Source organism: Leptidea sinapis, chromosome 4 (assembly GCF_905404315.1).
Source record: "Leptidea sinapis chromosome 4, ilLepSina1.1, whole genome shotgun sequence".
Lineage (NCBI taxonomy): Eukaryota > Metazoa > Arthropoda > Insecta > Lepidoptera > Pieridae > Leptidea > Leptidea sinapis.
In genome coordinates this window covers 6792169-6817040 of record NC_066268.1, presented here as the reverse complement: position 1 = coordinate 6817040, position 24872 = coordinate 6792169, and the positions used below count along the sequence as shown (strand labels likewise).

Genomic DNA, 24872 nt, shown 5'->3' with positions numbered 1-24872 from the left:
ACACAGTAAAACTATGAATCAGATTAGATTTAAATCACCAATCCCATCCTGAGATCCCAGTTCAAATCCCGAATTCCATAAATTTTATTACAAGTTGTCTCTCTCTGGGGTCTGTCTATCATGTCTGACGATCATGGTTAGTATATTGAATATATACATATATATAAAAATCCCTTCAATATCTTCACCACAGTTTTCTGTGAGCACCAGAAGAAAAAGCAGCATGTGCCCATAACTAATTTTTATTTGCAGACTATAAGAATATGGAATTGGCAATCACGACAATGCATCAGTGTGCTTACAGGACACAATCACTATGTAATGTGTGCACAATTCCATCCCACAGAAGACCTACTTGTGTCTGCATCATTGGATCAGTCTGTTCGTGTTTGGGACTTCTCAGGTCTGAGGAAGAAGAGTGTAGCTCCAGGCCCCACTGGTTTGGCTGACCATTTGCGCAATCCACAAACTACGGATTTATTTGGTCAGGTATTATATCAAGGCTAACTTCTTGTAAATTATATCTCTTAAGAGTAATAGACTATGTATTAATTGTTGTTTTTGTGGGCATATGAATGTATTAAAAAACCAAAAAAATAGTTATGGATAATATATAATAAAAAATTATGGATAACCAAGAACATGAAAATACTATGAATTGGTTATGAATAAAAGGCAGGGGCGGGAATATAGCGAAGCCAAGGGTGTTAATAAAATCATGTTTCCATAGAGATTTATGAATAAAATTTTGAATTGTCAAAATTTTGGTGTGTATTGAAATTCATAAATGACTGTCTATTCTCATGGGATAATTTTCTGACATTGGTTATTTTTTTTTATAAATGTTCAATGTTGGCAGTCTTTTTGGTAATTTTAAAATAATTGTGTAAACCTACAATAAAATTCATGTATGGTGGTAAAATCAAATGTTCAAAATGAGCTTGAACTTTTTTTTTAAGCTGTATCTGCTTATATTATTTTTTATTTACTTTATTAGCACCAACAAACAGTAACACAATATAACATCTTACTGTTACAATTAACTTAAATATAAACCTTAATTAATTGTGATATCAACTTCATTAGCCACAGATAAAATATACAAGAGTGATGAACATTATTTGACACTAACTCTTCTATATAATATATACTAGCTGACCCAGCAAACATTGTATTGCCGATATTAAAATCGCGATACAAAAGTAACTGTTGATCTTAGATGGGTGAAAATTGGAAGTTGTATGTATTTTTTAATGCTGACTTATAATGAAACAAATTAAAAAAAAAATGTCAAAAGAATTAAAAAAAAAAAATTCGCGTGGACCACCCTTAACATTTAGGGGGATGAAAAATAGATGTTGTCCGACTCTCAGACCTACCCAATATGCACTCAAAATTTCACGAGAATTGGTCAAGCCGTTTCGGAGGAGTTCAAAGTTTGACACCATGACACGAGAATTTTATTTATTAGAGAGATAGATTGTTAGACATTTTTTGGATGGTTGAGTTCGCGTCACCAAAACGCTTATATCTGTAGCTATACAGCTGACGTATTGTGCGACATTAGTACTTTGTAGATATATCTTATAAGTAAAATTGAATTGATTTAGTGAAAAGTTCAATGTATTTAAAATTTTAACATTTAGGGGGATGAAAAATAGATGTTGTCCGATTCTCAGACTAACCCAATATGCACTCAAAATTTCATGAGAATCGGTCAAGCCGTTTCGGAGGAGTTCGGTCCCGCACACCATGATACGAGAATTTTATATATTAGATTTTACTTTCTGGTTTACCAATTGATTTATCATTTCATATTAATTAGTTTCACCTACAATTCCATAAAAAATGTTAAACATAATGCTATTTCAGGCTGATGCAGTTGTAAAACATGTTCTTGAGGGTCATGACCGAGGAGTGAACTGGGCCTCATTCCATCCGTCACTGCCACTGATTGTGTCTGCTGCTGATGACAGGCAGGTCAAGCTGTGGAGGATGAATGACGCTAAGGTAAATAGTATTTTTTTACAATAGACTTTGTAATTTTTTTTTTCAAATTAGAAAGAACTTAAAAGAATTTATTGTGTAAATTAATCATCAAGGCCCTTTCGTCTTTAAACCACCATACTGTAAAAAGAACTTACTAGTATTTTCAGGTTTCGAATTTTATGTTATGGTACCTTTAAAACTATAGTTATTTCTCTTGCACTCTATAGCTTTCTTGTTATTGCAATCACATGCAATTGCTGGAGGTAAGCTTGAATACAAAATTTACACTTTAAAACTGTCCGCATCAATTATAAACATCTATGATTAACAAATTAAACCTTACCGCCTCAGTTATTTAAAAACAGAGCGAAGTTAAACATACTGACATAACACGCATCATTGAATATGTATATGAAAACTTTATACAATACATAAACTTGAAATTATTTACTAAATTCTTAATTACTAATTAGTACTACTAACTACTAAAAGTATTTATCGAAAATAAAAAAAATTTAAATTGAGTATAAAGATACACATTTTTTTTTAGCTTCACCTGAATGTATGTTTGTTTGTAACTGACTTATTTGGGCGCGATTTTGACCCACTTTAAATGGCCAGATTACGTTCAAACTTCGTAGATTTATCGAGGACCGATGACATTTCATTATTTTGATAAAATTATTTCATTTTTCAATTTGCAAAATAAGATTTTTGTTAATTTATATAATTTTTTTATTTATCGTTGATAAGGCAGGAATTGATGTTCATTTTAAATTTCAACCAAAGCCTGTTTTTTTTTGTTTCTCAACTATTTTTATTTGTGTCCTAGTTATGTGATTTTTACTGTATTTGAAGAAGTGCTACCGTGTCCGCAAGTTGACTCTGGTTCGACCATGTCCACACACCTCGCCTCGTGCACCTACAGTGTGGTGCTGTGCCGTAGTCGTCGCTTACCGTGTTATCGCGTTTATACTAAAGATGCGAGCCCGTTTTAAGTTTTTTTTTCATTTTAAAATGATTGATCCGAGTCCATCAAGTTCCGGTCAAAAAAAACAAACAAGTTTTTATTCATTAAACAGGAGAAGTTTGTTTTAGACATGTCAGAACAAAAATTTGAGATTTAATTATTCGGTTAAAATGGTAAACATGAAAGATTGTTTAAATTTATCGACACACTCATGATTATCGTCATCAATTATAATTAGGTCACATCACTATTGCGATGCTGAACTGTGCATTCAACTCGCGCGTTATCTGTACTTGATCGAAGAGTAGAACAATAAAAGTATTATGACATACATACATACTTATAATGCCTACTACTAATCTACCAGTGGGAGGCTCCCTTGCACAGGATGCCGGCTAGAATATGGGTACCACAACGGCGCCTATTTCTACCGTGAAGCAGTAATGTGTAAGCATTACTGTGTTTCGGTCAAAAGGGCGCCGTAGCTAGTGAAATTACTGGGCAATGGGACTTAACATCTTATGTCTCAAGGTGACGAGCGCAGTTGTAGTGCCGCTCAGAATTTTTGGGGTTTTTCAAGAATCCTGAGCGGCACTGCATTGTAATGGGCAGGGCGTATCAATTACCATCAGCTGGACGTCCTGCCCGTCTCTTCCCTTATTTTCATAAAAAAAAATGCCTACTACTCGGCTAAGTCGAGTTAGTAAGTCTTTTGTGGGCCGATGTAATATGCTTTTACAACAAGATCCCAGAAAATGTTCAAAACAAAAGTATTAAGTTATTGAAAAGAATTATTAAAAAACATTTGTGTGGTAAAGGTTACTATAACATAAATGACCTTCTCAATGATACCACAGATTGGGAATGGAGCGACCACCCTCAGGCTATAAAACAATAAGTTTTAATGTACAATATTACTTTGTAAACATATTTTTTGATGAAATAATAATATAATAATAATAATAATATTGACACACTTTTTACACAAATTATCTTGCCCCAAGTTAAGCCTGTGTTATGGGTTACAAGAAAATATAGATTATATTTAATACAATATACTTACTTAAACATACATTAATATATATAAACATACATAAATACATTTAAACATCCATGACTCAGAAACAAACATCCATATTCATCTTATAAATGCTTGCACCTACCGGGATTCGAACCCGGGACAGCTTAGTAGGTAGGATCGCTAACCACTCTGTAGGCTGTACAGGTCGTCAGAAATAAAAGCTGCGTTTGTTGCGCCCATTCTTCTTAGGTCTGAGGCATTCGTTTCGGAATGGGTGGTCACATCCTATTTTGAATAAAAATATTTAAATTTGAATAATATTCACAGGCATGGGAAGTGGACACATGTCGAGGTCACTACAACAATGTCTCGTGTGCTCTCTTCCATGCGCGACACGAGCTCATTCTATCTAACAGTGAGGACAAGTTTATTAGAGTCTGGGACATGACCAAGCGGACTTGTCTGCAAAGTTTTAGAAGGGAACATGAGCGGTAAGACATCCAATAATTTTATCTCTTTAACCGACGAAAGAACAGAGGAGGTTCTCCCAATTATAACTTTTCACAGAGTAGTCCAATTTTTATAATTTTATAGGTGAGTATATACATAAGTTGGCCCCATAATCATTTAAAAAAAATCCTACCGTTAGGTGGGAAAAATAAGGGGGATTTATTGTTGACTCACAGATTTTAATGCTGGGTTATGTGTATAGACAACTCATTCTCTGCAATTCTGCTAAAGCTCATTTTAATTTATTAACCTTGTGATATTTGTGTCATACCTTTTTTGATTCTAGATCAGATAAATCAATACCCTCAAGTAGGTCTGAAAAAATGGCGACGTAAAATTAGCGAAATTGAAAAAAAAAACACCGAAATTTGTTTCCTTTTTGTTGCTAATTAGTTGCTAAAAAAATATTTTTTTTGCTCTAACCGATCGCAAAAAATCGGCAATCCGGAAACGCCTACTATTTGGTTCTGGCACTCGCCGGCCGCTGCCGCGGCACGCTACGCTCGCGTTGTTTTAACTATTCTAACATAACCTAACCAATTTTAATGAATTGTAGTTGATAGAGCTTTGGTCCACGATTATAGTGCTATCACTCTTATTACAACGTAATACACAGTTTTCATCAAAATCGTTAGCTGTTATGCTAAATCAATTTTTATTTTTTCTTTTTTCTTTTTTTTCTTTTTAGTATCTTTAAGCAACAAATTAGCAACAAATTGACCCCTATTTGATTGATCAGTCTACATTCAGTGATTCCCACGCTATCTTAATGTAAAGTTAGCGTTATTGCCGATTTTTTGCGATCGGTTAGAGCAAAAAAAATATTTTTAGCAACTAATTAGCAACAAAAAAGCAACAAATTTCGGTGTTTTTTTTTTTCAATTTCGCTAAATTTACGTCGCCATTTTTTTCGACCTCCCTCAAGTAGTTTTACTATACTCACAAAGTTAGCCATTTAAAACGTAATAAAAAAATAAGCATGCAGTAATAAGTAGATTATAGCCTCAAAAATTATGATTTGAAAACTTATAATAAAAAAGTAAAACCCGGGAAAAATCTACTTAAAGACACATAATTAGTTTTAATCACAGCAAATATTGTGATCTTTTTTGAGTGTAAATTCCGCTAAGATTTGTCTTTTATCGATTCGACACATATTTCGCCTGTAGACGAGGCATCCTTGGGAGATTCGCGAAATTATGCCAAAATTAACACTCAAGAAAGCTCACAAAATTTGGATAATTATGGATTTCCGCAAAATAACGCCTAATTGAATAAATTTTATTAATAGCAGTAGTTAACTACTTATTAGTAAGCCCTAAGTTTTGACCACAGCATAATATATAACTTGTTATATAATTTGTTTTAGGTATTGGGTCCTATCAGCACATCCAACGTTAAACTTATTCGCAGCCGGCCATGATGCTGGAATGATTTTGTTTAAGCTACAGAGAGAAAGACCTGCATATGCTGTGCATAATAATATGCTGTTCTACATAAAAGATAGGTAATCTACCCACTATTTTGTACTCTAAGGGCATCCATTATAATTAATTGATCAATCACAATATAATTAATTAGTCACTAAATTGACCCTACACTCAACTCTTGGTGAGATTTCATTAGATTTTTGAAGAACTCATTGGGGATGTAGAAAGGGGATTGTTGTATGGTACCAAAAAAATAATACAGTTTGAATGAAAAGGCGAAGAATATAAGAAATATGTTTCAAATCAAATCACTTTATTCATGTAGGTCGAGGAAATGATACTTGTGAACCTCAAATGTATTCTTTTTAAATTTACAACCACATTGGAAAAGGTTGAGCTTTAATCATAAGAAATTCATTGCCACTTTTTTAAATGAACATGTATAGCTTGATCGTTTTACAAATAATTTCAATTACAATATATGTAAATCGATGCAACAAAAATACTCAACGCATTACACGAATAAGTAAAAAAAAAAACTAGTTAGGTGATAAAGCCATGGAGATATGAGTGATATTATGTTTGTAATTAATACCAATTTTCAAAGTTTACCAAATTTTTTAAGATAACCAGCAAATGTAAGTAACTTCTCAATTAAAGATTTAAAATGTGAAGTGAAATTAAAACTATGTTTCCTTTCAGACAGCTACGTAAGTTGGATATGCAGTTGAATAAAGACGCTCCTGTGATGCAAATAAAAGGGGGTGGAAGACATCAACCATACAGGTATGGTAAATTTGTTTTTCAAAGAGCATTACTTGACCAGTGCTGTATCATTATATGTGAGTCTATTAGTGTGTTAGCACAAAGTACCGGTGTCATAGTGTATATGACAGCTATCCTTCAACAGATTTTACCCTTGGACGATACCGACTCTGCCAGAGTAAGAGAATTAGTCAATACCTGTATAAAGTTAGGAATCGCTTTTGTGACCTCTCCGGGTTTGCCGAATGAGTTTGGGCGGCGGTGATCACTCAATGCTAGATGCCCCAAACCTCCCATTCTCCGCCTCTTAAATAAAAAAAAAGTTTTATTCAAGATTTTTGTACACTGAAAATTCTGGTCGGGCTCCCAGTTAATTTCGATTGCTGATCGGGAATCAATATAACGAATTATAAGTTATAGAATATAATTAAAAGACGGCTTCAAAGTCGAACTTACTTTATGAGTAAAGTAAATATGAAATCTTTTTGTACCCAAACCATTGCAAACGAGCTATAAAAAACTAGACTCCTATTCACCTATTAAAAGTCGTCAAACAATGTCAGAGCGGCGTGGTATATATTGCGTATACATTAACACATTAATGAATACAGGTAACATTAAAACATTCATTCAAATTAACACCTTATTTCGTGATATTATTGTTGAAATTGTATAAAACTCTGCCTAATAGACGCGTAGGCAGAGTTTTGCTTGAGAACATTTGTTGACGGTGATTGTAAGTCTAGTTGTATATTGCACGTTAAATACTAGAAATTAACAAAATATGTTCAAAATGAATAATAAATTCTAATTTGAATGCATCAGTATGTCGCTGAATCACGCGGAGTATTGCATCTTGGTGAGCTGGCGTGTGGGAGAGACCTGCACCTACGAGCTGTACCAAGGACCTCGCGAGACCTCCGAGGCCACCACTGAGCCGCTACGAGGACAGGCCACCTCCGCCGTCTGGGTGGCCCGGAACAGATTTGCAGCCTTAGAGAAAAACAATCAGGTACAAGATAATGTCTTCTTTTTTTAATATTGCCATGGTCTTTCTTGGAATTAAGGGTCCGGCCAATTTGAAGACTTCCTATAAGAGCTCTTTTTTTGCATCCCTAAATGCAACAGCCGTCTGTTGCAACCACATTTAATATGGCTGCATCGCCGGGTCTAACCCCATCTCCAATTTGTATTCTTGTCTTCCAAGTCTGCGTTTTTTAGTTTTTGTTTTCTGTCTTTAATAAAATAATGAACAGTGTTTATCAGGCTAATCTTTTAAGGTTTTTTAAGGCTGTGAGTGGAGAGCGAAGGAGCACTAAGGCTCGGTTTGTTAGCCCGTTCGATCCCTGCTACATGCTAATGTGATTTCGATTTCCGAAACATAAGTTCGTTTATTGACCATTAATTATTTGCAACCAAGGGCTTGTCCCCAGGATGTTTTACAGCAAAATAGTCGCACAATAACGCCTATTGCATGCGGCAAATACAACTATGTAAAAATTTCCTCCTTGAATTAAGTTTTTGAAATATCCACACCTCACACGTAGTATATCAGAGGTTTCCAAAATTTTCATACAAATAAATATATTTGCATTAATTGTAACATATCTCTCCTTTGTTAAACCAACACAAAGTCGGGTAAAGAAAATTCTAATTAAGTAGGGAGAAAAAGTTTCAAAAAGACAACCTTTCTCTTTTTTATTAAAGTATCTAATAATTACTCTGTTCAGTTTTAATTTTAATTCGTACCGACCACTCGCAAACATTACAAATATCCTTATTACAACGTAAATGAAAGTATGTAAAACAAATAGACAGGTAAACACTCGATGTTACTTCACTTTACTTTTCTTTTCGAAATTCCGGAAAGAAGGTGAAGTCAAGCCAACATTTTAGTTCCTCGCTATTGAATGCAGAAAGCGCTTACGTATTATGAGCTCCCCGTTTTTATCACAAAAACGTAGATCCCCGTGGTGTCCTTTGTGGACCCAAATTCACGAAAAAATCTAATGAAATACTGACATTAAGAAATTAATTAATTTTGGTTAATTTTTCACATAAATATGAAGGCATTCCCCAAGGTGTATTAAATACGTATAGTAAAATATTAACAAAGAAAAGAGTTTATTTATGAAGGAAATATATATTTGATTAATATAATGATTATGGAAAAATTGAGGTGTTTGCATGTATGTCAAGTATATATTACTATAGTCACAACGAACTATTTTTATTACAGTTAATAATAAAGAATCTTAAGAATGAAGTATCAAAGAAGATAGCGACACCAACCTGTGAAGAGATAATGTATGCAGGGACCGGTATGTTGTTGCTGCGAGAGCCTGACTGTGTGCAGTTGTTAGATGTGCAACAAAAGAGGACTATAGCCAGTGTAAGTAACAGACTCACACTCTATCTCCCTTAAACTCTATTTTAGTTTCTGCCCATCCCATCAACAATAAAGCTGGAGACTTTTTTCTAAAAACTGAAAATGTAATTGCAATTGTCTGGTGTTCATTGCGAAGTCATCACTTTCATAGTTTGGACTAAACTTTCTTTTACTTCATATTTTGGGAATACCCTGTGGTTAATGCATACTAGTATTAGTAAGTCTCATTGCACAGAAAGAGACCAGTCTAATCAAAGGTGGTAGTGCCTATGGCCCTATCCAGAGGTACTGGATGGAATGCCAAATTGTGTTTAAGAAGTTATCAAAGTTTAATCTCATTCACTCATTATTAGAAGACGGTTTTTTCTTTTTTTCTATATAATTTCGAGTACAAATTTTGACAAACAGACACAAAATGGCACGGTTTTAAAAGAACCTCGTCGGTTGGCAAAAAAAAAACTTTTCTGCAAAACAAGAAATAAAACTAGGTTGGTAATTTTTTTTTCTGTGGTGCAGGTAAAAGTAGCAAAATGCCGATACGCAATATGGAATAGCGACATGTCTCTGGTGGCGCTACTGGGCAAGCACACCGTCACGATATGCACCAAGAAGTTGGAGCTACTGTGCTCGGTAACAGAGGGCGCTCGAGTCAAGTCGGGTGCCTTCGACGACTCGACGCCGCAGCCGGTGTTCATATACACCACGGCCAATCACATCAAGTACTGCTGTAAGGATGGGTGAGTGTTAGCTGCTGTTTCAATAAGTTTTATCGGTGACAAATCAATCAGAGTTGATATAAAAGTGACATGATCTGTGTGGTAACGTATGGACTTTGGTTTTTTTATACCCCTTGCCAAACTTTTATTCAGCCAGAAATTAGCACGCGCACTTTTATGCGCAGATCGAGAATCGAGTCTTATTACGTACATTAAGACACTCGCAACCAGCGAGGTTAGTGTTAGCGAGGGGTATACTGTTCATATGTGCGAATACAAACCAGATTTTTTTTTTCTTTGTTGGATCATAATAGCTTTATTTTGGTAGATGCTTACTCTCGACTATATTCCGATGGTCATATTTTTCAAAATCAGTTTGATAGATGTTGATGGACCATTTCTTTAATGCAACTTGTGCCTTTTTTAACCGACTTTAAAAAAGGAGGAGGTTCTCAATTCGTCGGTATTTTTTTTATGTTTGTTACGTCAAAACTTTCGTTTGTGTGAACCGATTTCGATAACTCTCCGACCGATTCCATAAATGACAATAATCGTAACTAGAATTAGATTAATTAATTAGATTGTATTAAATACGTAATTATTTTTATACTTTTTAGTGCATATTATATCTATTGTTTAGAAATAGTGTTTTTGAAGTCGGTTGTTTTTTTTGTTATTTTTTTTTTAATCCCATTCTACCTTATCAAGCTCCTCTTCATTTTTTTGAATAACTTATATGAAGCTTTATGTATTTTAGCTACTTACAATACAAATTTAAAGATGTTAAAAATTTTATGTACTTTTTTCAGAGACTATGGCATCATACGTACGCTGGATGTCCCTGTGTATGTTGTGAAGGTTCTTGCCAGCGAGGGTGCGGCTAGAGTGGTGTGTCTAGACCGGGAGGCCAGGCCGAAGGTGTTGACCATCGATCCTACTGAGTACAGGTAATAACATATTTTTTTATATTGATTTAAAGTTGTATTTATAAAAAAATCTAATCGAAAATTTAGGATGCCAGATAACGCCTGGCTGATGTGAAGCATTCAATAATAAATATAGTAAAATATAAACAAAGAGTGTCTTAATGAAGTGACTGAAAAACAAATAATATTAAAAATGAAAATTAGTTATGGCGAAACAATTGACAGACATACCTAAGGTTCCGAGGAGAGCCTATATTGCTAGAAGACCCCTGCTAATCATATAGGAACTTCCTGGCATAGGTGCTAAGAGATGGGTCCGTTAGACGTTTGGTGAATGTGCGTATAATATGAATTCGGGTCTAACCGGCGTGAGAGCCTTAGTTGGCATTGGATCTGCCAATAATTTTTTTTTTCGAGAGGAGGAAAATACATTTACGTATTGAAGACCCCGAAGCGAGGCCCATATGTCGGGCTCGGGTGTAAACACCTCCTACAGATTAAAAATCTCCTCTTTAGAAAGCTTCGAGGTGACTCAATGTCTTTGAAGATGAGACCGTTCGGCTACGTGGTCGATGCCAATTAGATACTAGTGCATCTGTTTTTTTTTATGAAAATAAGGGACAAGACGAGCAGGACGTTCAGCTGATGGTAATTGATACGCCCGGGTAGGGCATTAAAATGCAGTGCCGCTCAGGATTCTTGAAAACCCCAAAAATTCTGAGTGGTACTACAACTGCGCTCATCATCTTGAGACATAGGATTTTAAGTCTCATTTGCCCAGTAATTTCACTAGCTACGGCGCCATTCTAACCGAAACACAGTAATGCTTATACATTATTGACTCACGGCAGAAATAGGCGCCGTTGTGGTACCCATAATCTAGCCGGCATTCTGTCCAAAGGAGTCTCCCACTGTTGTCTATAGGAATCTCCTACATTAAACTATCTGCACTACAGTTTGTCATAACAAAACTTACAGCAAAAATAATAGACAATTGCGATGCAAACAGCGGATAATAATGTTATGAGAAATATTATGGCAAACCCGACGTGTCAAAATAATTTAAATTTTAATGCATTGTGTTTGTAGGTTCAAGTTAGCATTGGTGACTCGACAGTACGACCAAGTGCTGCACATGGTTCGAAACGCCAAGCTTGTAGGACAGAGCATCATTGCGTATTTGCAGGAGAAAGGTAGGATATAAACTATAGAAATTAAGTGTAAACTTTAATATAATTTAAACAATTTGTTTTTTTTTAAAGTGATAACTTTCACTTCTGGGATTAAATACACAAATTAAATTTGAAAACAAAATAACAAGACAAGATTTTGGTTTACTCAGTTGGAAGAGCGCTCGCACGGTACGTGAGAGGTCGCGGGTTCGAGTCCCGCATCGTTCATAAATTTTGTGTTCAAATTTAATTTGTGTATTTCACTTTCTTCACCCCAAAATATCAGATAAAATATGCTTACGTTTCACTCTCCAGGCTATCCAGAAGTGGCCCTCCACTTTGTCAAAGAGCCCCGCACTCGACTGTCATTGGCATTGCAGTGTGGCAACATTGAGGTGGCTCTCGAAGCAGCCAAGAGCATAGACGAGCCTGACGCTTGGGATCAGCTCGCCAAAGCAGCCCTAGCAACTGGAAATCATCAGGTGGGTTTTATTTGGTCCATATATGTCGCAGGGATATGATATAAACAGTGATTTGCTCAAATCTCGGAGGATGTTAAAATAACAACACGGTTATATCATTTCTCGAAACAAATCTAGTGTTTTGACCAAATGCCAGAGTTGGTTCCGTAAAATGACAAAAAGTCTTTTCTTTGGTATTTAAAAGGTTTTTTTTGGTAAGAGTTAGACATAATTTGGCAAGAATTTAGTATCGTGTCGCAGGTGGAGGGGGGTGAGAGGAGAAGGGGGAGGGAGGGAGATGTCCTCTGGCTAACTCCCCCACTCCCATGAAAAGGTAACGCAACATTCTCTTTAAAATCAAATTAATGTAACATAACCTCAAAACAGATAAAAGTTTATCTAAAGGCCAAGTAGAAGCCCATATTATTAAAAAAAACACGAAGGGGAGGCTTCCACCTAACCTGACCGAGTCGGGGTATGACTTTGAAGTCTGTAGCTCGCTTATACATCCTAAGTTTTTCTAGTCTCGTCACTCATTGTCATTTCACGGAACCAACCCTGGTATTTGATCAAATCACTAGATTTGTTTAGAGAAATGATAAAATCGTGTTGTTCTTTAAACATATTCCGTGATTTGATCAAATCAATTAGAGAATTGACCAAATCTCTGTTATTATCATTTCCCTGCGACATATATAAGATACATAATAGCATTAAGGGTATAAAATAGCTCAGTTTTTTTATCGGCTATTGGTCGGATCGGTGTAGTAAGTATAAAAAGCGCGCCCGTGAGTCCCACTATCGTGACACGGGGAGTGAGACAGACCTGCCATTATAAACAAACATCACGATATTTCGTTTACGTTTCAGTATTATAATCATAGGGTCATTATTGACCAAGTTGTGGAGTGATTAACGACATATATTATTTCGTGGATTTTATTTGCTGTAGGTGAATAATAATTATAAAAAAACCATATATAAAAATATATATACACAGGCTCAGTAAAATTGTATCCTCAAAAATGTTCAAGCAAAAATAAACGCTCGTTAGATCGTTTAGAACCATAGTTTCTCAACCTTATTTTGTTCACCGCCCACTTTGAGAATATGTTTTTTCTAGAGTATTTTCGTGTATTTTTTTGCCTTTTAAGACTATATTTTTTAATCTTCCCACGCCCCATCTGCGCCATCTCAATGCCCCCTAATATTCTCTGGGTCGTCTACTGCCCCACGAAAGTCTTAAACGCCCACTAGGGGGCGTTATCGCCCACGTTGAGAACCTTTGACTTTTTATAGATTTTAGGTAATCAACTATGTCAACACCGTAAGTATATACATACAATGACATAAACTAAATCCTGTTTCAGATAGTGGAGATGTGTTACCAGCGCACGAAGAACTTTGACAAGCTCTCGTTCCTGTACCTCATCACTGGCAACCTGGAGAAGCTGCGGAAAATGATGAAGATTGCGGAGATACGTAAGGACACCTCGGCGCAGTTCCAGGGGGCTATGTTGCTGGGTGATGTGAACGAGAGGATCAGACTGCTGAAGAATGCTGGCCAGGTCTGTATTTGATGATGCCCTACCAATTCAGGTAGTGTTTTAGGGTGCCAAGGTGTAATATATTAACGTGGTGCAAATTTAATCACTAAATTTAAAAGGTTAAATGTAATTTTATATTGAAGTATGAAACATTTAAGTATATGCATCAAAGACCAATGAAATAGAAGAACTTTGTTCTAGCATGTTATAAAAAAAATATAGTTTCGGAAATAAAAAAACAATCATTTTTTTTAATTACCTCGATGGGCTAAGCATTAAGTGCATGTGTTAATGATGTTACACGTACAGCGATCATTTGTCGAGTGCAGCAAGTGGCAAATTCTTCTGCAAAACTGACAGCCAACATGACAACAAACATGATAAGCAAAACAAATGTTGGTATTGCCGCCATAATACCCATAAACATTTAAAAGATGTGGCAGTAGTAGAGACTGCCAATATAAATGAAAACATAAAACTTTTAGTACTAAAATTTGAAATTTCATAATGTTTAAAAACAATAAAATTATTAATTTCAATAATTTATTTTTAAAACTTATTTTTAATAATACATGAATCAAACAAAAACACTATTTCAACATTGCACAGTACACAGTTAGATTACGGGAGCGAGCGATTGGGTTTTTAAAAATAGAAATTAAAATTAATATTTTAGAATCGAAATAAGAGTTTATTATTTACGACCCGAGCTTACAGAGATTGATGCAAGACTGATCTTAATAACTAAAATATAAATGCAGAATGTAACTTAAAACTATCTTACCAACTACTGTTACAATAACAAGTCGCCCGAAAGGGCCGACCAATAAGAGAAGTGCTGCGTTAGGCTCTACCGCAACGTGAGAGCTTAAGGCTCTGTTGCACTATGGGATAGGATATATAACTAGATACATAATATTTTTATACACAGCACTAATGTTATTTATTTATTTATTTGGAAACAAATACAGATACATCCTTAAACATAAAGTAGATAAAGTAAAAATAGAAATATGGACACAAGGATGTCTCCTTAAACAGTTTCACTAAGTACACTTAATATTTAAATTTACACTTAAATTACACTTAGTTGCACAATATGTCAGCGGTATAGCTACAGTTATTTTGATATAAGCATTTCGGTTACGCGAACTCACGAGATATCAACCATCCAAAAAGTGATATAATTAATAAAACACAGATAATAAATACTATATGTATTTATGTTTTTAATTATTTATTTATCGCGTGCGCCAGTCATGAGCATGTCGGTGACGAAAACCGATACGATTTTCCCCTAACAAAAAGTACCCAACGCGGCTAAAGAAGTTATCACTTCCAAAATATTTTAATTAAGCAATATTATTCCAGATATCTCTTGCCTATCTGACGGCCGTCAATCACAAGCAGTTTGAAGAGGCTGAACAACTCAAGGCAGCGTTGGAGACAGCTGGGTTACCCGTCCCGGAAGCGAACCCAAATGCTGTGTTCCTGAGACCACCACTTCCGGTGCAGAGTTCGCAGACCAACTGGCCGCTGTTGGCTGTTTCCAAGTATGTTTATAGTAGAGACAGACCTTATATCCCTTCAGGTCAATCTGACCGCATAGTCAAAGAAATTCAACAATATATGTAATTTGCATATTCTTTACACCAATAAGTGCCTGGTATTCTCTTCCCGTGACAGCTGGGTACTTGATTGGCCGAATAGAATACGTCATCAGTTGCGATGACTATTCTCAAACTATTTTCGATTGAAACAACGCTATAGATCTGAGCGACACGACAATAGCGAGCTGTCAGTATGACACTTGTCAATGCGATGGGTTGCCATTGTGATTGATTTACCCAAAATTACCCAAATTTAGCATAATATTTTTTTATAACTTAATAAAGCAATTATGAAGTAATAATTCAATAACTTAATTAATTTCAATCTAAATAGATGAATCACATGTTACAAATTTTTTGTTCTAGTTAGTAATTTATTTTATTTTATTCAACCTAATGAGAAGGTACTGCAATGGTCCGGGACTCTGTGGTTATATAATTAACTTACAGGAGGGCTTTACCAAGATAAAACAAATTACTTTTTTTTTAATTGTTTATATTTTCTCTAAGCACAATATATTATCCATAATTTACAGCATTTAGTATTATGTCTCGATTCTAAGCTGCCAGTAACATTTGTTTATGCAATAAGGTCTTCTATCACATAAGGTATACTCAAACGTTTCGGTATCTAAATTTACTGAAAAGGACAATCAATGGTACTTATCGTGGCGTAGGCTTAGGCCATCGTAGGAAGAGAATACCAGGCGGAGTATTTTATTATCATCATATTCAGCCGGTAGACGTCCACTGCTGGACAAAGGCCTCCCCCAAAGATTTCCACGACGATCGGTCCTGCGCTGCCCTCACACAACGTATTCCAGCGATCTTGACCAGATCGTCGGTCCATCTTGTGGGGGGCTACCAACACTGCGTCTTCCGGTACGTGGTCGCCATTCGAGGACTTTACTGCCCCAACGGTCTCCCATTTGTCCGTCGAACTATGTGCCCTGTCCACTGCCACTTCAGTTTCGCAATCGTTTGGAGTATGTCGGTTACTTTGGTTGTCCTACTATATATATTATTATACTATGACGGAACTCTAAATATATATGTAATACTTGTTTTATAGGAGTCTGTTTGAAGTCGCAAGTGCATCACGTGCGGCGGGAGCTACAGCCGTGGTAGGAGGTGTTGGAGCAGACGCCGTTGGTGATGAGCCATTAGAAGCCGCCGGCGCCTGGGGTGATGATGAAGAACCCGTTGTCAAGGTAATTTTGGCCTTGGACAACAAATGACATCGACATTTGCCACAATGACTGCTACTTTTTACGGTTTTGTATTTTAAATTTATCTATTTATAATAAAATCGTAAGCGCAGTTACTGTTGCTCTTCGTAAAATATTAAAAGTTATGTAAATGGACGCCATTTTGAATCTGAGCTTATTTTCGGAACTGATTGCTGGATGTCTAACAGACCGAGGATGGTGAAATGGAGGTGCAGGAAGATGCGTGTAATGACGGAGGTTGGGACGTCGGTGATGAAGACTTGGATCTGCCTGAGGAGCTGGCACCGATACCTGGTAAGGCTACCTCGACTTCATTTTGGCTAAATTTGTTTCTTTTTTATTAATAGCAAGTGTTGCAAAACAATATTAGCTGAGATGTTTACATTATTGTAACTTTTTTACATAACATTTTAGGAATAGTATGATTCCCTGCCTGTTTTCCCTGATTGTTTAAAAATGTAACAGTTCACTCGGTTAATATCTTTATGTAAATAATTCTTAACAGCTGACATAGACGGCGGGGAAGAGAGTGGACAGTACTTTGTGGCGCCCACGCGAGGCACCAGTCTGGCTGTGAGCGGGAAACTGAAGACAGCCCACGACTATGTCACCACCGGACAGTTCGAGATAGCTTTCAGGTAATAACTAATAATTATTATTACTCAACATATTTATGAGTCACATAACAAACATCAAAGGCAGACAAAAGCCTCCCCCAAAGATCGCCATGACGATGCGTGACTTGTGTTTGTGTTGTCACACCAGAATAGCATCATCCCATCTCTATATATATTATCTCTGTATACATAGACCGGAGGATGGCTGCAGCATCCTTCCTATATAGCATCACTATCAACTGCGATCGCCAACCCGCCTGCCAAGCGTGGCGATTATGGGAAAACCTTCTAAATTAAAAACATGACAAAGAAAAAAACATTGTGAACAAATTATCCCACAAAAATAGGAAATCATTGAAAAATTTCCTCGCTCAGTGCTGCCACAATACAAGTAATAGAACAGTAGCGAAACTCAGCGGTTTCCTTGAATTTATACCTACATCTGGGTGGAGCGCTAGGGTTTGTACATACAAAAGATTTACGACGCGGAGCGCAGCCAATTCAACTCGGACAGCCATCAGTCTCGGCGGCGTTTGGCGTGGCATGCCAATAGTTCTGTCTCCCCTAGATTGCTTAGCGGCAATGCATATATTTTTTTTTATGACAATAAAGGACGAGACGAGCAGGACGTTCACCTGACGGTAATTGATAAGCCTTGCCCATTCCAATGTAGAACCACTGAGGATTCTTGAAAATCCCAAAAATTCTAATCAGCGCCACGATTGCGCTCGTCTCCTTGAGACATAAGATGTTAAGTCTCGTTTGCCCAGTAATTTCACTAGCTACGGTGCCCGTCAGACCGAAACACAATAATGCGAACACATTACTGCTTCACGGCAGAAATAGGCGCCGTTGTGGTACCTACAATCTAGCGGGCATCCTGGGCAAAGGAGCCTCCCACTGGTATATCTGTGCGTGCGTCGATTCGGGCGTTGACGCCGTACGAACGCGACGTACTTACTACGCGATAATCTTACCTTTGTTACTACAGAATTACATGACAGCGAGAAGTAATTTTAAACTTAGAGTGCGTTTATAAGTAAAGCTGTAAAATGACATCAATATCTTTTTTTTAATCAAATGTCTAATATTTTAATATTAAACACTCTCATACATTTAGTATGGAAATAGCAAGATATATTTTAGTTTCCTTACATATTTTAAAAGGTTATTTTAGCTTAGTACTGATATTAGAGGACACTATTTAGTAAACCTAACAAAGTAATAAAACTGTGTTTTAAATAAGTTTTATTAATAATAAAAAAAAAAATGTATTCAAAGTGAGGTCCTTGTGCGATACAATGAACTTTCTACTAATCTCATACTAAATGAATGGAAGTTTTAAATATCAAAATGTTGGATACTTCTCATTTGATTTTTAAAAGTTTTTGATATCTCTAATAGTTCCGGAATAAACGCTTGGTCACACTTGACTATTAAATTCTATATATTATATAAGAAGTGTTCTTGAGTATAATATTTAATCTGTAACAATTCCAGATTACTGAACGAGCAAGTTGGCATCGTGAACTTCGAGCCCATGTTAGAATGCATGTGTTCCATGTACGGCCAGAGCAGGGTCATGTTTGCAGCGCTGCCGTCATTACCGCCGCTCTCCGCACACCTGCACAGGAACTGGAAGGAGGCCAGCGGTAATGACCTGCTGCCAGTTATCAGTGAGTATTTATACATATACATATTATATATTATTACCAAATAATATGTGTAACTTGTATATTTTCACAACATACATGAAAATGCGTTGTAAGCCGCGTCCGCTGCGCCGTGTTTTCGTGTGACAGAAAAACATGTTTTGTAAAAAGACTGTCTTTTTACATTACCTTTTGCGTAAAGTTAACCGCTGTCCCCCTGAAGACGTGCTCTGGAAAGGTCACTAAACGTCGGCTTAAAAGAATAATAATAATAAAAATATGAATTTTACGCAAAAACTAATGTAAAAACACAGTTACAATTACAGGCGTTTTAATCCTTTAAAAAGTGTTTTATTTAAATGATATTATAATGTAAACAATTTTTTTATTTTTAAAGTGATATCCCTGACTTGTGGGACTAATTACATCTGAGAGTGAACAAGGCATACCAAGATTTACGAACCATGCGTCATACGAACGGTTGGTTAAAAAATTTTGGTTACAAATTTAATTTGTATGATTTAAAAAAAAATGTTTCCAGCTGTGAAGCTAAACGACCTGGTCACACAACTGCAGCAATGCTATCAGCTGACCACGGTTGGTAAATTCACGGAGGCCATTGAGAAGCTACAGAGGATCTCTCGCCTGGTGCCATTGCTGCTGGTGGATAACAAACAGGAGCTCGCGGAGGCTCAACAACTACTGGCCATCGCCAGGGAATATACTCTTGGATTGCAGATGGAGACTGCTAGAAAAGGTACAAACTCATTCGGTCTCTAATTGAACTATCATGATTAGAATTGTAGGTATTATCAATTGACTTCAGTTATGAAATCAATAAATTAACTAGGTGGCTTTCGTTCATGACCACTTTATATGAATTAGGTACATTGACTGACTGAGTAAAGTGATCCTCAGTTCTGGGATTAATTATTCAAATTGAATTTTTAATGAATGAAATGAAATGAAAAAATAAAATGTAAATTGTAGTGCCGATCACAATTTGTGCGTTTTTCAATAATCCTGAGCGACACTGCATCGTTATGGGCAGGACGTATCAATTTCCGTCAGCTGAACGTCTACCTCATTGCGTCCTTTATAGTCATAAAAAATACTTCAAAGTGCGTATTAAGATGGCAATTTGAACCAAAAAATACAGATTAAATAACGCAATTTCGCAAATTTATTTTTAGCATGGTTATAGGTGACTTGTAACTTAGCAAAACAGACATGTCTTAAGAAGCAGGATCAATTTAATTTCTTTACCTAAGTCTACAATAGACTTCCCTTTAATCTATAGCATAATATGTGGTATTCATTGGAAAAACGATCCCTTCCTTTTTAAGGGCAATAAATACATGCAGCATCTATTCAATTAGTTATTTTTTTTTAAATAAATGAGTTATTTTGTTACTGTGCTCGGACCCTCGTGTCTGAGGATCGTGGTCAGCATTATGTTTGCATCTGGATCGGATGATCTACCTCCACCGGAATCCGTCCAGCGCGTCTCTAACAACCCTGGTGAATTTAGATGCCGAATCTTTAATTTGGTCGGTCCATCTTGTAGGAGAACGGCCGCCTGATCTTTTCTCTAAAACCAGTCTAGACTTAGTTTTCATATCAAATCAAAATCACTTTATTAATGTAGGTCACGGACATGACACTGATGAAAGTAAAAAAAAAATATACCAATTTCTCTTTTCTTGCAGATATTGTTTATTTGATATATAGCATCTCTGGCCATCGTGATTCTCCTTTTCACCTCTTTGTATTTGTTACAGGTATGCCCAAAAACACACTTGACGAGCAGAAACGTACCTGCGAAATGGCAGCCTACTTCACCCATTGTAAACTGCAACCAGTTCACCAGATACTAACACTGAGGACAGCCCTCAACATGTTCTACAAGCTCAAGAACTACAGAACTGCTGCATCATTCGCGAGAAGATTACTCGAACTTGGCCCACGGCCAGAAGTGGCTCAGCAAGCAAGAAAAATACTCCAGGCTTGTGAGAAAACACCAACCGATGAACACCAGCTGTTGTATGATGAGCATAATCCGTTCAGCATATGTGGAATTAGCTATAAACCAATATATAGAGGGAAGCCTGAAGAAAAGTGCTCGCTTTGTGGAGCGAGTTTCATGCCAGAACATAGAGGAAAGCTTTGTACGGTCTGTGGTGTCGCAGAGATTGGTAAAGATGTTCTCGGCTTGAGAATCTGTCCGTTGCAATTCCAGAGGTAAATTGTTGTATGTAAGATTTATTCTTATTATTATGTTTTAATATATTATTATAAAGTATTCTATCAGTTTGTTGTTTTATTTTATGGTGAATTTATTGAATATTAATGTTTACAGTGTGCTCTATGAAAATCGAAATAAAAAGTTTTAAAAAAAATCTTTTCTTTCTTAAGATTCAAGAACATTAAGATTCATAAGGTGTGTTAATTAAAACAATTTCATTGACTATATACAATATAATATACCTAGAAATATTCTCTATTTCTAGACATCTACTGGTTTAACCTCCTTTGACCTGAAATAAGAGAATATATATTAAGGACATGTTCTTTAAATAAAATGTGAGATTTGGTGAGGGGCATTTGGTAAGTAATGTCTTAAGCTGACGCACTTTTACTGTCTTATTAATGAACGAAATAAAAAGTTACTTCCAAGCTTAAAATTATTTCTTCGTGTCATGTAATTCTGTAGTGACAAAGGTAAGATAGACACTCCTTTTTATTTTGAACTTTCTATTCTCAAAAGTAGCACTTGGTTATGATCAAATTCAAATATTTTTATTCAAAATAGGATTTAAAATCACTTATTGAACGTCAAAATCTACCACCCATTCAAAAGAGACTGCCTCAGACCTGAGAAGAATGTGCGCAAGAAACTCCGCGGGTTTTTTTTTAATATAAAATATGGATTACAATGTAATATCGTACAATAAACATTTATAATTAAAGAGCCTGAGGGTGTTCGCTTTATTCCCAGTCCGTGGTGTCATAAAAAAAACTGTTTATGCTATAATAACCTTTCCCACACAAACGTTTTTTTAACAATTCTTTTAAATTTCGTAACACATTTGTTTTGTACATTTTCTGGGATCATATTGTAGAAGCATATACATCGCCCATCAAAAAACTTACTAACTCGACCCAACCGAGTAGTAGGCATAACAAGTTTATGTTTGTTCCTCGTGTTAACATTATGAATGTCACAGTTTCTAGAAAATTCCTCAATGTGCTTATGAACATACAAAACATTATCGAAAATGTATTGAGAAGCAACAGTCAAAATGTTTATTTCTTTAAATTTTTCTCTTAATGATTCTTTAGGACCTAGGTTATAAATAGCGCGAATAGCCCTCTTCTGCAGCACAAAGATAGGATAAATATCGGCCGCACTGCCCCATAACAATATACCATAGGACATAATACTATGAAAATAACTAAAGTATACTAATCTCGCCGTATCTATGTCAGTTAACCGTCTAATTTTCTTAACCGCATATGCTGCAGAACTAAGCCTATTCGCCAATCCTTCAATATGGGAGCCCCACTGCAATTTGGAATCAAGAGTAATGCCAAGAAATATAGCAGATTCCACTGGTTTTACCACCTCTCCATTTAATAAAATATTCGCATCTACATTTTTGACATTTGGCGCGGTGAATTTAATATATTTGGTTTTATGATTATTTAACAATAAGTTATTGGCGCTAAACCAGTACACGATGTCAGATAGAGCATTGTTTACTTCGTCATACAAAACTTGGCTTCGTTTCACTTTGAATATAAGTGAAGTGTCATCCGCAAGCAATACCACCTTGTGTTTTTTTTCTACAAGGTTAGGTAGATCATTTATATAAATTAGGAAGAGGAAGGGTCCAAGAATAGACCCATGTGGTACCCCCATACCGAGAGGAGTCCCAGGAGATCTCCTGCCATTCACCTCGACACTCTGAATCCTATTATTTAAATATGAGATCAGAAGATCGAGTGCAGGTCCTCTTATACCATAGTGGCATAGCTTCCTGACCAGCGTTGAATGCTGAACACAATCAAAAGCTTTAGATAAATCACAGAAGATACCAAGTGCATTCTGTGATTCCTCCCAGGCCTCAAAAATATTCCTGATGAGTTCATATATCACTGACGTCACTAAGATGCCGGTCAGTCCCCAACTTATCGCGCGAGGATTATGCAGATTACAGATTAATATAATGATTTATTTAATAGTAGTTTTCCAAATCGAATACTTTGTGTATAAATGATAATTGGATATTTTCTAATCTAATGTAAATTTTAAGTACTAACCCTTTGTTCAACATTTCCTGTATTTCATCGAAGGTCTTCCCCTTGGTTTCGGGTAAAAGTGGACTTATTGAGAATATGAATCCGAACCCGCAGCATATAGCTAGTATCCAAAACGCAGTGTAAATTCCGTAAGATGCCGCTACGTCACGGAAAAATCTGTAAACATTAAATAAGTGCTTTACTTGGCTATAGCAATCAAAAGTTGATCTTGGCTTACTAAGGTAGGTAAGCCATGCGTAAGCTATTAAGGATTACCTCGGCCCAGCGTCAAATTCCAACGTCCTACAACTTTTCTTCCACTAGTTTGACCCAGGAAGGCACAATCTTTCGCATTCTTTCCAAATGTCCACGCCAATATTTTAAAACTATTTCAGAACTATGTTGATCAGGCATTACCGTATTTTTCACCATAAATACCTATAGCCGTCGAAGAGTTAATTCTTCTTGATAACTAATTAACATGGGCTTAGGACGCTGTTGTAAGTATATCTGTGGGTATTTTCGGTATTAATGCGGGTAGTGCAAAAATGTTTGCATATATGTATGTCTCGTTTTAATATTTGTATCACAAGACACGATAGACACTAAATATAGTATTAAAAAAACGGCCCTAAAGTATCTCTCTCAGCAATTTAAAAGTATGGTTGAGAAATAAATTTCTATGGGGCGATGTCCAAAGGTCATCGACATAGCTCAAATGATTGCGAAATTGAAGTGGCAGTGGGCAGGGCTCGTAGTTCGACGGACAGATGTCTGGTGGGGCAGAAAAGTCCTTGAATGGCGACCACGTACCGGAAGATGCAGTGTTGGTAGGCCCCTACAACCGACCGACGATCTGGACAAGATTGCCCGAATACGTTGGATGAGGGCAGAGTAGGACCGATCGTCGTGGTGTTCTTTGGGGGAGCCTTTTGTCCAGTAGTGGACGTCTTCTAGCTGAGGGCGATGTCCTCGAACCAACGTTTATAAAAAAATGTAAGCGCCATAATGTTTAGTTTGCACATGTACACCGCCTTAGTATCTCACCCAGTGCTCGAAATTAAAATCCTAATTCATCGATAGTGCAATATAGGTGGGGTGATCTCATACCATCAAGTCATTTTCCTTTAATTGTCATATGGATGATGTTGACCTGATATTTTAAATTGACGTTAAATCAGCTCAAATAATTTTACAAGGTCCTAATATTTTCCGTAAGCGTATGCGTAAATTCTTTATAAAAGCCGGTGATTGTTGTAATTCCTCTGGTAAAGAGAAGTCCATGATCCATTCCTATTCAAGTCCTATTTAAAAAACTGTTTTAAATGGATAGGATACTCACCGCGTCCACACAAAGCCTGCCAGCCAGCAACAAAAGGAAGCGATACCACTCGCCATGCACTTGGTGCGAACTGGGAACATTTCTGCTACCAGAATCCATGGAACTGGACCAACGCCTGAAAATTAGTATGTAAAACTCCCTTATATGCAACACAAAATAGGTTCGCTAATATATCCCACCAATGTCAAAATCTAGATGCCCAATACGAGGGGCACACTGAAATG

At 36.3% G+C, this 24872-nt stretch overlaps 3 protein-coding genes across 5 annotated transcripts in view; 2 read left to right on the top strand and 1 right to left on the bottom strand.

Annotated features, from left to right (window-relative positions):
• Nucleotides 1-21314, top strand: part of LOC126979690 (coatomer subunit alpha) — a 28329-nt gene extending 7015 nt beyond the window's left edge. For all 3 annotated transcript variants that reach the window (XM_050829141.1, XM_050829142.1, XM_050829143.1), the window contains exons 4-22: nucleotides 253-489; nucleotides 1873-2010; nucleotides 4308-4471; nucleotides 5860-5997; nucleotides 6623-6706; nucleotides 7511-7697; nucleotides 8925-9077; nucleotides 9591-9811; nucleotides 10600-10737; nucleotides 11806-11909; nucleotides 12204-12370; nucleotides 13720-13917; nucleotides 15268-15449; nucleotides 16579-16717; nucleotides 16924-17029; nucleotides 17241-17373; nucleotides 18853-19028; nucleotides 19546-19761; nucleotides 20786-21314. In XM_050829141.1, coding sequence (XP_050685098.1) covers nucleotides 253-489; nucleotides 1873-2010; nucleotides 4308-4471; nucleotides 5860-5997; nucleotides 6623-6706; nucleotides 7511-7697; nucleotides 8925-9077; nucleotides 9591-9811; nucleotides 10600-10737; nucleotides 11806-11909; nucleotides 12204-12370; nucleotides 13720-13917; nucleotides 15268-15449; nucleotides 16579-16717; nucleotides 16924-17029; nucleotides 17241-17373; nucleotides 18853-19028; nucleotides 19546-19761; nucleotides 20786-21249 — 3345 coding nt within the window. In that variant the 3' untranslated portion in view covers nucleotides 21250-21314. The remainder of the gene's footprint in view (nucleotides 1-252; nucleotides 490-1872; nucleotides 2011-4307; nucleotides 4472-5859; nucleotides 5998-6622; nucleotides 6707-7510; nucleotides 7698-8924; nucleotides 9078-9590; nucleotides 9812-10599; nucleotides 10738-11805; nucleotides 11910-12203; nucleotides 12371-13719; nucleotides 13918-15267; nucleotides 15450-16578; nucleotides 16718-16923; nucleotides 17030-17240; nucleotides 17374-18852; nucleotides 19029-19545; nucleotides 19762-20785) is intronic.
• The window catches only part of LOC126979784 (uncharacterized), a 193436-nt gene that overhangs the window by 36715 nt on the left and 131849 nt on the right, over nucleotides 1-24872 (top strand). The gene's annotated exons all lie outside the window — the stretch shown is intronic.
• LOC126979842 (facilitated trehalose transporter Tret1-like) overlaps nucleotides 21468-24872 on the bottom strand; it is a 32073-nt gene continuing 28668 nt past the window's right edge. Inside the window, exons 9-11 of the mRNA XM_050829404.1 lie at nucleotides 24649-24763; nucleotides 23328-23483; nucleotides 21468-21541 (exon numbers count right to left, since the gene is read on the bottom strand). Coding sequence (XP_050685361.1) covers nucleotides 21511-21541; nucleotides 23328-23483; nucleotides 24649-24763 — 302 coding nt within the window. The 3' untranslated portion in view covers nucleotides 21468-21510. The remainder of the gene's footprint in view (nucleotides 21542-23327; nucleotides 23484-24648; nucleotides 24764-24872) is intronic.